At 39.7% G+C, this 12,958-nt stretch overlaps 1 protein-coding gene and 1 long non-coding RNA gene across 4 annotated transcripts in view; one reads left to right on the forward strand and one right to left on the reverse strand.

Annotated features, from left to right (window-relative positions):
- Positions 1-12,958, forward strand: part of SEPTIN2 (septin 2) — a 23,635-nt gene continuing 10,677 nt past the window's right edge. Inside the window, exons 1-7 of one of the 3 annotated variants that reach the window (XM_040567435.1) lie at positions 1-115; positions 1,923-1,955; positions 3,232-3,352; positions 6,634-6,720; positions 7,584-7,707; positions 9,194-9,328; positions 10,927-11,044. In XM_040567435.1, the coding sequence (XP_040423369.1) occupies positions 1,947-1,955; positions 3,232-3,352; positions 6,634-6,720; positions 7,584-7,707; positions 9,194-9,328; positions 10,927-11,044 (594 nt within the window). In that variant the 5' untranslated portion in view covers positions 1-115; positions 1,923-1,946. Of the gene's footprint in view, positions 116-259; positions 832-889; positions 1,058-1,922; positions 1,956-3,231; positions 3,353-6,633; positions 6,721-7,583; positions 7,708-9,193; positions 9,329-10,926; positions 11,045-12,958 lie in introns of those variants that run through there. The other 2 variants (XM_040567432.1, XM_040567434.1) reach the window with 2 other exon arrangements.
- The window catches only part of LOC121074844, a 20,132-nt gene continuing 18,233 nt past the window's right edge, over positions 11,060-12,958 (reverse strand). Inside the window, exon 3 of the long non-coding RNA XR_005822564.1 lies at positions 11,060-12,353. This is a non-coding gene — a long non-coding RNA (uncharacterized LOC121074844). The remainder of the gene's footprint in view (positions 12,354-12,958) is intronic.

The following is a 12,958-nucleotide window of genomic DNA, read 5'->3' on the forward strand; positions in this document are numbered from 1 at the left end:
GGGCGGTGCTTGAGGGGTGGGCGGGGCGGCGGCGCCCCTCCCTGCCTCCCTCCCGCCCTGCCTGAGGGGGTGCGCGCGCGGCGGCGGCGGGCGGTTGGCGGGGCCGGCGGCTGAGGTGAGGGGCGCTGGGGGCGGGGGCTCGGGGCCGCCAGCCCGGGGCTCCTGGACGCGTGAGGCCCCTGAAGGCCCTCGGAGGGGTCCCCGGAGGCCCTCGGAGCTGCGGTTTCCTGTCGGCGGGGGGGGGGTGAGGCTACACGCGGGGGCTGGCGCGGCCGCTCCGAGCCTCCCGGGCTTCGCCCGAGCCCCTCCGGCTGGGCCGTGCGAGCCCCGGGGGGGAGGAAGGGGGCTGAGGCGCCCCTGGGGGGGGGCTGGGCTGCTCCCAGCACGGCCCTGTCCGCGCGGGAGGGGTGGGCAGGAGCTGAGGGAGCGCTGTGAGGGGCTCTGTGAGAGAGCGCCGTGCTCAAGGCCCGGTGTCAGCATCCCCCTGCAGAAACACAGCGCCGAAATTGCACAGAATCACAAAATCCTCGATTACAAGCGTCGGATCCTGAATCGTGGAGTTTCCCGGCGGCTGTGGGAAACTCCTCAGCGCTCAGCCGAGCTCAGAGAGAGCTGCGCAGAAGGACGAGCCTCAGGAGCTACCGGGGTGCTCAGTGCTCCAGCAGGGTCTGGGTTTGTTGGGCAGAGATAATTCCTCCTGGGGAATGGCTCAGCAGGGACCCACGGCAGGAAACGCTCCTGGGCGGCAGAGTTCTTACCAGAGCAGGCCTGCGTGGTGGGAGAAGTCTCACGAGGAACACCTTCAGTAGCTGAATGTTTCGTTGCTCGCAGGTCGATTTACCAGGGGAATTACTGGCATTGCAGATAATGGTTTTTATTTTTAGAATGAAGTTTCACTTGAGAAGCAAGCTGCCCGGTTTTCATTCTGTGGTGAGAGGTGTGAAGGACGAGTGTGCTTCACTGGGACAGCGGAAAGAATCAGATGGCGATAATTTCGTGTCCACAAAATGAGAGTTGGAGTCAGCTAGATAAGAGGCAGCTCTGCTATGTGGGCTTTGTGAGTGGGAACAGATCCCTTGTTGGTTAAAGAGGGTGAGCTAGAGGAGGAACTAGAAAGGGGACCTGGAGCACTTATCTGTCAAGAGTACTGCTCATGTTGACATTTTTAGATTATCATAGCGAATGATATTATCTCTTGAGATCATGCAAGTTAGCCTGATAGAAGTCCTCTGGTGTTGGCAGGTCTTGGTTATAAGACTTTATTGCACAGAGGTGTCAGATGAGAGATTTCTTTTTTCCATGTGCTTTTGTATCTCTATGTGATAGAGCTGTGTGTGAAAATCCGAACTTGGCAGCAAAAGTTAAAATGGATGACTGAGTTTGCAAGCATCTAGACCAAAGAGGAGGAGAAAATGTTTCCTTTTGAAGTCATCAGCTCTTTACAGAACATTCAAGCATGAAAGGAAATGGCGAGGGGGGGAAGTTTAAAAAGAAAAAAAAAACTGCATGAGGGTTTTTTTTTTTTTGAGCTTTGAAAAAAACATGTTTCCTGTAAGTGGTAATATGCCTTTTAGCATATTTTGGTTAGTTTCTGGAAGGGATGTGAACTTTTTCAGGCTTCAGTATGGTTTGTCATACATTAATGTTGCCACGTTAATGTTGCTTGAATTTATTGTCTACTGATGGGAATAAACTGCCTAATGTTTGCTGACAATTCTGTTCCTTGTTAATACTGAAGATTCAAATACTTTTCCTCTGTGAGAAGTGATTTGCACTGTTTCAAAATGTACATGTTTATTCAAGGATGCTTGTTTCCTAATTTAGCATTCAAAATGGATATTAGTTTGTTGTTTTTTTTTTTTTTTTTTTTCCCCTCATGCAATTTGTAATAATCTGGAATACATTTTTTGTTTTGTTTTCAGATTTGTTCCTGACCTTCCATAAAAATGTCTAAGGTAAGAATAACATTTCTGCCTTCAAATGTAACAATGCAGAACGTATATTTTGTTTTTAAAAAATTACCTGCAGACACAGAATGCTGAACCATTACATTGTCTTTGGCAGGCCTGTGTAAGTTAAATTTACAGTTCACAAGTGAGAGAGAATTCATTTAGAAGACAATAGCAAATTATTGAGTTAGATAATTTGCATATTAAAATAATTTTCTACACAGAGTATGAAACTCTGTAGTTAACTAATGCTCCTGGAAGGATTTAATTTTGGTCATGGAGTTGCATAGAAGTTCCCTGTTACATTTTCACTGAAAATTCCATTCTTCTGCTGTGTTCTGAGCAGAAATAATTTCAGAGAAGGATGTTCTTGTATTTATCTTATTGGTAACGTCTTTATTTGTTCATGTAGTCAACTGATCAGCAAAATCCTCCCTAAAAGTGCAGTAACTTATATAAAAAAAAATTATGCTGGGATTCAGCTAATTCTTGGTCTCGTGCTTGGTATAACAGGTTAAAACATTCATGTTAGTTTATTGGAGCGAAACGAATGATAAAAGGTACTTGAGTAATATATTTGAAGAGGGAAACTAACAGATCTAAAGATTTCTCTGTGGTATTTGTAGTAGAGGGCATTTGAGTCACACTTGTATAATTTTCCTTTTGAAAGAGATCTCTAATGAGGACTTCCAGCAGATGACTATCACTTCATAAGTGCCAAAAAACAGATTAGTTAAAGTCATACTTATTTTAGTGCATAAGTCTCACACACAAGCATTTTTATTTTAAATGGGTGTGAAGGCACTGTTTAAGAAGAGTGTGATTAGCAGTACTTCAATAAATAAACTTTTTTTTTCTTACTTGAGGTGATCTTGGCTGAATGAGGGTAAACAAGAGTAAATGAAACATTTTTTCTAAGCTTTAGGTGAAGGCAGTTGTTCTATACTTCATTGTGAAACTATTGAATAACAGGAAAACCCGTGTAGTTTACTCTCTGTATGTCATGTAGTTTCGAATCATATGATTTCAAGTCTTAAATGATGGGCGAGGAATCCCATATCCCATCGTCTTATCAGTGGGATTGACTTTTTCTGTTTCTTCAGAAGTTCTAGTGAGAACAGTCGAAGGCGGAACTTCTGAGAGCTAAATGAGCTACAAAACTTCTGATTTTCCACGCTTCCTTTTCTGGTTTATTGCATTTGAAATAGCTGAGAAAATCACTTACCCAAACAAGTATATCTTGTATGGTTGCTTGTTATTGTCTTATTTTATTTTACTTTAGCAACAGCCTGCTCAGTTTACCAATCCGGAAACCCCTGGCTACGTTGGGTTTGCAAACCTTCCCAATCAGGTTCATCGGAAGTCTGTGAAGAAGGGGTTCGAATTTACTCTTATGGTGGTTGGTAAGAAAATGTTTCATAGTCTTCCTCACAACAAATTCTTGCTTACGTAGAGTGTGGAATTAAAGTGAATATTGCTTCTACTATTGTAAGGCTTTGGCTAGCATCAGAAAGCTCTTCTGGACTGTAGCATTTAACTTTCTTTTATAGTTTATTATTTCATGCATCAATTGTTTTCCATGTTACAAACTGTGTTTGAATATGTTAATAATTTTGTGGATGTGGTGAAGAAATTTTGTTTTGTCTTACAGGGTTCAAGCATTCCATTTAAAATTTAGCTTAAAAGTGGTTTTGCATTTGAATAGACGCTTGCTTGCTTGTTTTTATTAAGGAAATGGTATCAAGGAGACTATTTAAACTATTTGCTATGTAGTTCAAAATAATCCAAACTCTGGTCTTTCCAGCCTTTCTGAATATTTGTGTAAGAGAAGAATGAGAATTAGATTAGTTGGTTTGATGTGAGGTTTTACTTTTCAAATTGATACTGGTTGTCTATTAGTAGTTAAAATTTAAAGTGTAATTCTATTAGATATTTCATTGACAATCTATGTTGATATCAGGGATGGAAAGAGAAATCTTCTGCATCTGCGGAAAGACTCTGATCCATCCTCTCAAAAGTCAGTGATATTTTTGCAGATTAAGTAGGCTCCACGAATCAGGCTTTGTTGTGGTCTGTGTTTTTCCTGATCCTATGTTTCTTACTGCTTGGGAACTGTAAATCCAGCATTTGGCGTTTGAACTCTGTAATTCTCACCTTGAAGATAGAAGTATCCTAATAGTGTTGTCTGCAGTTAGATTCTTTTTTATGTCTTCATAAGAAGTAAAGCCCATTTGCATGTGCTAGATTTATCCAAGGGGAGATCACTGTGGAAATGAGCAGGAGAGGTGAGTCGGTGCGTGATAGTAGGTGTTTAAGTTCTTAATTGTTTTGGATTCCAGTAGTTACGGAAAGAATCTGTCCTCAAACCTGTCATTAGTTTTGCCAAATGACAGCCCTGGCCTTGCTATTGCCCCATTTACCTCTTCAACAGTGCAGTGTTGGACAGCACCGGCCCTTGTTTTTGGCTTCCTAGAATTTGATGGCAGTTGTTTCCTGTTACCTGGGGTGAGGGAGGAGAGGGAAGAGGGAGCAAGGACATAGGGAAATTAAGTTACACTGCTTGCTAAATGCCTTTTAATTGTTGGGAGTCATTTAATTTTAGCTCTGTTGGATTTGCCTAGGATAGTATCATAATGGATACCTTATAAAATCTAAGGGTAAAGCCAGCCTTTAGATGTTGGAAATCATGGTATCTGCTGTAACTCTTTGGAATTTACTGTTCTGTGATCCTAGGTCTGAGAAACAAGGATGTGCTTAATATCCAGAGCTCTTTCAGATGCATCACAAATAGGGCTATCTAAAACAATTCTTGCAGAAAGCTGTGCAAAATTATATAGACCAAACAGCTGTTTCTACTCTTTTGTAAAATAGAAAGTTGTGGGAAAATGATGTGGTGTCAGAGTAACAGAAAGGCAATTAACCCTACCACGTCTCAGTGTAAAATCTAACTCTGTAGTCATTGTCGGCCACTGTTCTAAGGGATAAATGAAAACTACAGCAAGAGAACTTGCAGAAAAGTAACTTCATTGAAAATGTGGAGTGATATTTTGAGATGCACTAGCAGAGGGAGGCAGTTGATGGAAGTTAAGATAAAATAAACTGCACTTTAAATTGTTGATTATTTCAGCAGTTTGGAATGTGAATTCTTTCTCTTGAAATATGCATGGGGTTTAAGTATGTTCTCTTGTGGGCTATATCACAATGTCTGTATTGAACTATAATGCTCCACTAACTGTATTTCTTATTTTCTGATCAGGGAAATGTTTTGCTCGTTTTGTTTTTAGGCTCTCTGGACAGACAGTGTCTTGATCAATGCTTTTTCTTCTTCACGTTGTTATTTCAAGTATTGTTTGTCATGGTTTGGGGAAAAAATAAGCTGGAGTTTATAACAATTTGGCTGCTTGTCTCTGTTGCATCTGAAGAAATCATAACCACTTGTATTTATGAACAATTGCGTATTTATTCTCATTATTAAGATATGGCTTCATCTAAACAGTTCTTTCGCTTGAGCGTCACTCAACTCTTAACTGCTGAGGCCAGTAGTTACAATAGATGCTGTTTCATTCATTTTTGACAGAGGCAATGGAAACTGATTTGGTTTAGACGTAATATTTACCCAGGATGAAAATATGAAGTGTGTCACTGGTCGAAATCGTAGTTTTCTTGGTTTTGCTGAAATGATGCCATGCGAGTGTTGAATTACTCTGGCTGCATGTCCCTTTCACTGGTGAAAGCTGCACTGGTAAAATCTTATCTTGAGAGATGTGTTCTATAAGGCACCACAAAACAGCATCTCCTAGTCAAATCCCTATTTAAAAAATAATTCCTTTTTATTTTTTTTTTGTTCAGATATTTTTCTCAGACTGCTGTTACAGAACAGACTGTTGCTTAGAGGGATCAAGTAGCCCTCTCCATTTTTACTTTTTTTTATTCTCAAAAAATAATTTGTTCAGTGAATTCATGTACTGAGCAGTTTGAGTTGCTGGTCTTCTTTATGCTGACATTTTTTTTCTGATTTATTTCTTGATATTTAGCTAATTACTTAGCTTTTGAACTTTTCTGATGGCTCAGTCAGTAGCTCCAGAAGAAAAGCATTTCTGCTACGCTTTGGTAATCCCCAATTTCTTCAGTGAAAAAATTACTTTGTGCATACTCAGCAGCCATATCATGTTCCTTTCCCCTCATTTTTTTGCCCTATTAGCATAAAAAGTAGGAATAAATCACACTTTATGATGGCGATCTTTGCAAAAGCTCAGTAACACCTTTTTCATTGTTTAAATTGATGATATGGCCTAGACAAGACCCAGCTTCTCAGTGTGTATGATATTCTGGATTACTAGCAGGAAAGTTTACCTTAAAAAAATCAGGAGACGTGATATGGGAAATTAAAGTCTAATTTTAAAATGATCAGAACTCCGCTTGCCTAGAAGGTTTAATTACAAATCATCTGTGAAAACTCGGAGAAAGGGTATTGTAACGTCGAGATGAATAAATTGTCATTCAACATTCCTGTGCAAATTTTTTCTAATACAAAATTATAAATTGTATTAATGAGCTGTAAATCTTTAAATGGCAAAAAAAATAGATTTGACTTGAAAAAAATATATAGTCAGATGAAACTTTCTGGATACAATGGAGATTAATCATGCAAATATATTGACTTTATCTGTAAATTGAATCACAGGTGAATCTGGATTGGGAAAATCTACATTAATAAACAGCCTCTTCTTGACAGATCTCTACCCAGAAAGGATAATCCCAGGAGCTGCTGGTAAACACGCTTTTGTTCTGGTTTTTCTGTTCTTGATGATTTTGAAGTTGAATATTTTTATGTTTGGATTTTATTATCAGCCAGTTGTTGTTGATGATACTTGAACTACCAGGTAGAACTGATTTCTTCAATTGCTGGTCTGTGTGGTTTAGTCCTTGGGTGTGCTGAAGAGTCATACTGGCATCTATGTGCTAATCTCTGCTTAAAATATGTCATCGTGTCACGTTAAGAGAAATAATCAACAAAAGCAATCAGAAACTTTTTAAATCTATTGCAATTCTAAACTTGAACACTTTTTATGTTTGCTTGGGCTTGCAATTTGATTCCTTTGGTCTGGGTAGATAGTGAATGTGCACTTGTACTTGTTTCTTCTTCCCCTCCTCAGAAGAGGAGGGGGAGCAAGAGAGCGGTAGTGGTGGAGTTCAGCTGCCCAGCAAGGTAAAACCACCACAGCACTTCACCTCTGTTTCATCTTCAGCTCCTTGTCCCTTTTTTATCCTGTTAAACAAGGCATACAATAATGCAATGAAAGAGAATATTGTAAGAATATAGATTAAGGTACTATTTCTTCCTCTTTGCTACTTGTTAAACAACTTGCTTTAAAAATTTAACATGTTGGCTGAAAACTACTTTAAACCTTAGGAAAACAATATGTTACATATAATTTAGTATTGTTCTGCGATTTGCTGAGTACTTACACTTTTTTTCTCAGTCACTCCCTTTTGCCTCAGTTTCTATATAAAATTTGAGAAAAGTAAGAAAACGAAAAGAATTTCCTAGCCTGACAATCAATCTTTTGATAGTGTCTCAAAATGACAGCCTTATAAATTCTGTTCTGAAAGATCAAGTTTGTTGTCTTTTAGAGAAGATTGAACGCACTGTGCAGATTGAAGCTTCAACAGTTGAAATAGAAGAGAGGGGTGTGAAGCTGCGTCTGACGGTTGTAGATACACCAGGATATGGAGATGCTATCAATTGTCGAGATTGGTATGTACACAGAGTATATATTGATCTGCATTTGATGACTGAACACCCATTTCACATTACGCCTAACGACATAAGTCAATATCTTCCTTTTTTCATGTGTTAGGTTAAGTGCTGAATTTGAGGTGTCACTTTTGGAGAGATGGGCAAATTTTCTAATTTTGAGGAAGCTTGATTTAATTTTAGATGTGATTCAAGTTTAAAAATGTTTTCAGTTGTTATATGTTCATTCAGATACATAAGAAGAAGCATCAGTTAACTTCAAACACAGCTTGAAAAAAATGCTGTGACACATATGCTTTGATTTTTTTTTTTTAAATTATTTTTTTCTCTCCCCTTGGTTAACTTTTTTAGGTTTAGAAGGGTTTTAAGCGGATCATGTACTTGACTCTTTTATATTCAGAAAGCAGTGGAACCACTGGGACACAGTGAATTAAACAAACCCCTGAGAAAGTAATCCATCTAGTCTTTGCTGCAAATAAAAATTCACCATTAGATCTTGTCTGCATTTGTCTGGGCACTCTCAGACTCCATGCTTTGTTTTTTTTAAGTGTATTTTCATTGTCTTAGGTTTTTGAGTGGCTTGAAAAGTTTGCTTTCTAGTAAGTACCAAGAAATAATCTTGATCAATGGCATTCAGTGATAGCCTCTGCTGCAATTTAGCCAACTTTCTGTCAAGAACTTGCTGGTCCATCTCACCTATTCTCACTGTGGCATCCTGCTGCCCTTTTTGCTTCCCTGTTCTCCCATTAGTAAAGTTTTGTTTGGGATCTTTGAATTGCTTCTAAGGTTGGTTCTCCACCTTAACTGGGAATCAGAATGTCTCAAGCCAGCGTTTGGAGATAAGCTTTTTATTTTATTCTTCCGTTCAGTAATAAACTGATAATTCCATCTGTTTAGCCTTGGGTGTTTATCATTGGGAAGCATACAATAGGAGGAGTGTAGCTGTTTGCTCAAACCAAACAAATTTATGTGTAAGGTGAAGTGGTTCAGCGAGATGCAACTCAGAGCAGTATGATGCAAGATTTCAGCATTTTTGCATCTCTGTTTCAGCTGTTGGCCGAGTTTGCTGTTGCATCAGCATCAGTAATTTGATGTTTTAAATTGATTTAGAACAAGAAGCATAGATTGTCTTGAGTATGTGCAATTAGTGCTAATCACAAGATGAATACTAGCCCAAGGGCAATTTGCTTAGAAGTTAAGATGTGTATCATTATGTGTATATGTATGCGTATTTTATCTTAATATATAAAAATATATATTTATTATCCATAGTAGTTACCATTGTTTTGTTATTTTGGCATTCAATTAAAATGCCAAGATACGTGCTTAAGATAGTTTTACAGTGTCAGTAAATTACTTTTGTCCGTCAACAGGCTGATTCATCAGCAGGAGGTCTTGGTATTTTAATGTAACCTTTGAAAGTTCACTAAAATTATTGACCATTTGGGAATGAGCATGATTTCTTAAATCTCAATTTGTTTTACAGTTTTAAGACCATAATCTCCTACATTGATGAGCAGTTTGAGCGATACCTGCATGATGAGAGTGGTTTGAACAGAAGGCATATCATAGATAACCGCGTTCATTGCTGCTTCTATTTCATTTCACCGTTTGGTCATGGGTAAGTATTTCTGTCATTTTTATTTTTGAAAAATAAAATTATTTTTTCATTTCAGGGAGTTCGTTTTGCACCCCTTGTTTTAAATTATCAGAATCAGATTGTCATTACTTAAGTATTAAAACTACTGGAACTAATGGGTATGTTCTTTCTCTGTATAAGGAGGGACATTTAGAATTAGCATCGTTCAGTTGCAAAGATTATCGAGTCCAACTGCCTGACCACTTTAGGGCTAAATAAAAGGCAAAGCATATTAATGAGGGCATTATCCAAATGCATCTTGAACACTGACAAGCTTGGGGCCTCAACCACGTCACTAGGAAGCCTGTTCCAGTGTTTGACCACCCTCATGGTAAAGACATTTTTCCTAATACCTAGTCTGAACCTCTACTCGCACAGATTTGTGCCATTCCTGCACGTCCTATCGCAAGTTACCAGGGAGAAGAGATGAGCACTTCCCTCTCTATTTCTCCTCCTCAGGAAGTTGTAGAGAGCGATGAGGTCACTTCTTAACCATCTTTTCTCCGGACTAGGCAAGCCAAGTGTCCTCAGTGTCTGCTCACAGGACATGCTTTCCAACCCTTTTACCAGCTGCTTTGAAGCAAGCTTTTGGATTCAGTTCCTGTATCCAGATCATTGTTAAAAATGTTGAGCATAACTGGCCCTAGAATTGAGCCCTGGGGAACACTGCTAATGACCAGCTGCCAGCCAGATGTAGCCCCTCCCAGCACAGCCCTTTGAGCTCTACCATTCAGCCAGCTCATCACCCAGCGTAGTGTGAGCCTTTTTATCTCCCAGTTGGATAATCTGTCCAGAAGGATACTGTGAGGGATGGTACTTATTTAAATCCACTAAATCTTACTAAAATTCAGAAAGATTACATCTACCAGCTTCTCATTGTCCACTAAGTGGGTGACCTTACTCTATCAGTAGATCAAATTAGTAAGGCAGGACCTTCCCTTCGTGAACCCATGTTAGCTATTCCTTGACGGTAGCTTTGTTCTTTAAACATGTTTCAGTATCCCCCAGGACAATCTTCTCCATAACTTTTCTGGATACTGAGGTTATACTAACAGGTCTGTAGTTTTCTGGGTCTCCTCTTGTGCAGATACAACATTGGCCAGCTTCCAATCAGCAGGGTCCTCCCCAGAATCCAAAGACCTCTGGGAAATTGTTGAGAGGGGTCCAGCTATAACATCCACTAACTCCTTCAGTACTCTGTCAGGCCCTATGGATTTAGGAACGTTCAGCTGATAAAACTTGTACCTTACAATTTCAGTGGCCGCTTCAGCGAAAGGTTACTGCTCATCCAGTCGTGGTCCTCAGAGGACCATGAGAAATTCAGAGAACCAGGCAACCCAAGGTCTATATTTAGTATTAAAAACTGAGGCAAAAAAAGGCATTAAATGCCTCTGCCTTTTCCTTAACCTTATTTGTTAGGTGGCCATCTTCATCAAGTATCAGTTCGATATTTTCCTCAGACCTCCTCTTGCTGTTCACATACTTAAAAAAAAGCCTTTTTTGTTGTCTGGTCAATGTTGGTGTGAAGATACTTTGGTCATTTAGATTAAAAATAAACTTTTTCCATATTTTATTTTTAGCCTTAAGCCTCTGGATGTTGAATTTATGAAGGCCATACACAACAAAGTAAATATTGTACCAGTGATTGCAAAAGCTGATACACTTTCTCTGAAAGAGCGAGAAAGACTAAAGAAAAGGGTAAGTATTTTTCTGGCTCACAGAAAAGTGTTATACTTTGGCTATAGCAGCTTGGTCACTGACAAGAGGAGTGTTCTCTTTCACCCTTACTCTGTTCTCACCAAGAAAAATATAATCTCATGTGCACTGTGTAGCATTATTTAATATGTAGTTTGATATCTTGCGAGTTCTTCTATTATGTATTTAACTGAGAAATTGTCTTTAAAATGTTGCCTGTGAAATGGCAGATCTGGCTACATCTACAATTACACTGAGTGAATTTTGAAACTTTGGAAAATATCTAAGTGCATTTGCTAGTGGTAATTTCTCCTTACCTGGTTGATCAGTCCCAAAGCAGAGACTATAATCTCCAAAGCAGAGACAAAGCATCTATAATCTTCGGATGTCAGAATACTGATGATTGAAAAACACGATTTTTCAAAGATTTTACTATGTCACTCTCTTCTAATACATTCCTCCTTCCGTAGCCTAGGCACCTGAACACATTCAGTCTTGCAGGACTTGGTAGTGTTTACTGAGGGGAGGAACAATACAACAAACCATCATGAGTTAGTAACTATGAAGTTTAGACTGAAGTGATAGAGAATTAAGTTGTGCTCATTTGATGCAGGCTTATTTGTTATATTTAAAACTTTGTCTATGATTTTTCCATTTATTCTGAAAACCCTTATAGTTAATTTACCCAACTTGCAAAAGTACATTACTTTGAAATACTTATTCTGCTAAAATTCTGCAGAAATAAGTTTGTTTTCTAAGAGAAAAATTTGGGTTTATGGCAAATGGATTCCAGCTGCTGATGCCATTCTTAACAGTTACAAATACAGAAAAAAGGATTTGTGGTGTTTGTCGCTCAGTTAGAGATGGAGGTGTTTAAAAACCTATCCTCCCAAGTAGTAATTCAGGTGCAAAAGCAAGGATTTTCAGGCTGGTCAAAGCAATTATGACATCTGTGTCAATACATTGTAATTAAGGAAGAAAAAAGTTTTTTAAAAAAGTTCTCTTTCTTATATGTAATCCACAAAGGATAGTGTTTCATAGAATCTCAGAACGGTTTGGGGTTGGAAACACAAATTCCTTAAATACCATATGGTTCCAACCCCCTGCGATAGGCGGGGCAGTTCCCACCAGACCAGCTGTCCAAAGCTCCACCCAGCCTGGCCTTGGGCACTGCCAGGGATGGGGCATCCACAGCTTCTCTGGGCAACTTGTCCCAGTGCCTCACCACCCTCTGAGTGAAGAATTTCTTTCTTGTATCTAATCTAAATCTACCCTCCTTTAGTTTAAAGCTGTTATCCCCTGTCCTATCACTCTACTGGGATGGTTGGACCGGATGATCTTGGAGGTGTTTTCCAATCTTAATGATTCTATGATTCTATACTCCCTGATGGAGAGTCCCTCCCCAGCTTTCCTGTAGCCCCCCTTTAGGCACTGGTAGGACACTGTAAGGTCTCCCCAGAGCCTTCTCTTCTCCAGGCTGAACAACCCCAACTACCTCAGCCTGGCTCCATAGCAGAAGTTCTCCAGGCCATTAATCATCTTCGTGGCTTCCTCTGAACCTGCTCCAACAGCTCCATGTCCTTCTTGTGTTGGGGCTCCAGAGCTGAACGCGAGGCTCCAGGTGGTGTATTTGACCATGACTGATTGTGGGGAAGGCCTTTTAGCCAACACTTACAGTGATAGGCACGTGTAAACAGTCTTAAAATAGTTAACTATATATTTATCTTTTTGACTCTCTATTGATTGCCTGCTATATTACTTGGAGTCATAGAATCATCAGGGTTGGAAGAGCTCTCCAAGACCATCTGGCCCAACCACCCCCCTACCACCGGTGTCACCCACTGAACCCTGTCCCCAAGCACCACGTCCAACCTTTCCTTGAACACCCCTAGGGACGGTGACTCCACCTCCTCCCTG

This window comes from Cygnus olor, chromosome 9 (assembly GCF_009769625.2).
Source record: "Cygnus olor isolate bCygOlo1 chromosome 9, bCygOlo1.pri.v2, whole genome shotgun sequence".
NCBI lineage: Eukaryota > Metazoa > Chordata > Aves > Anseriformes > Anatidae > Cygnus > Cygnus olor.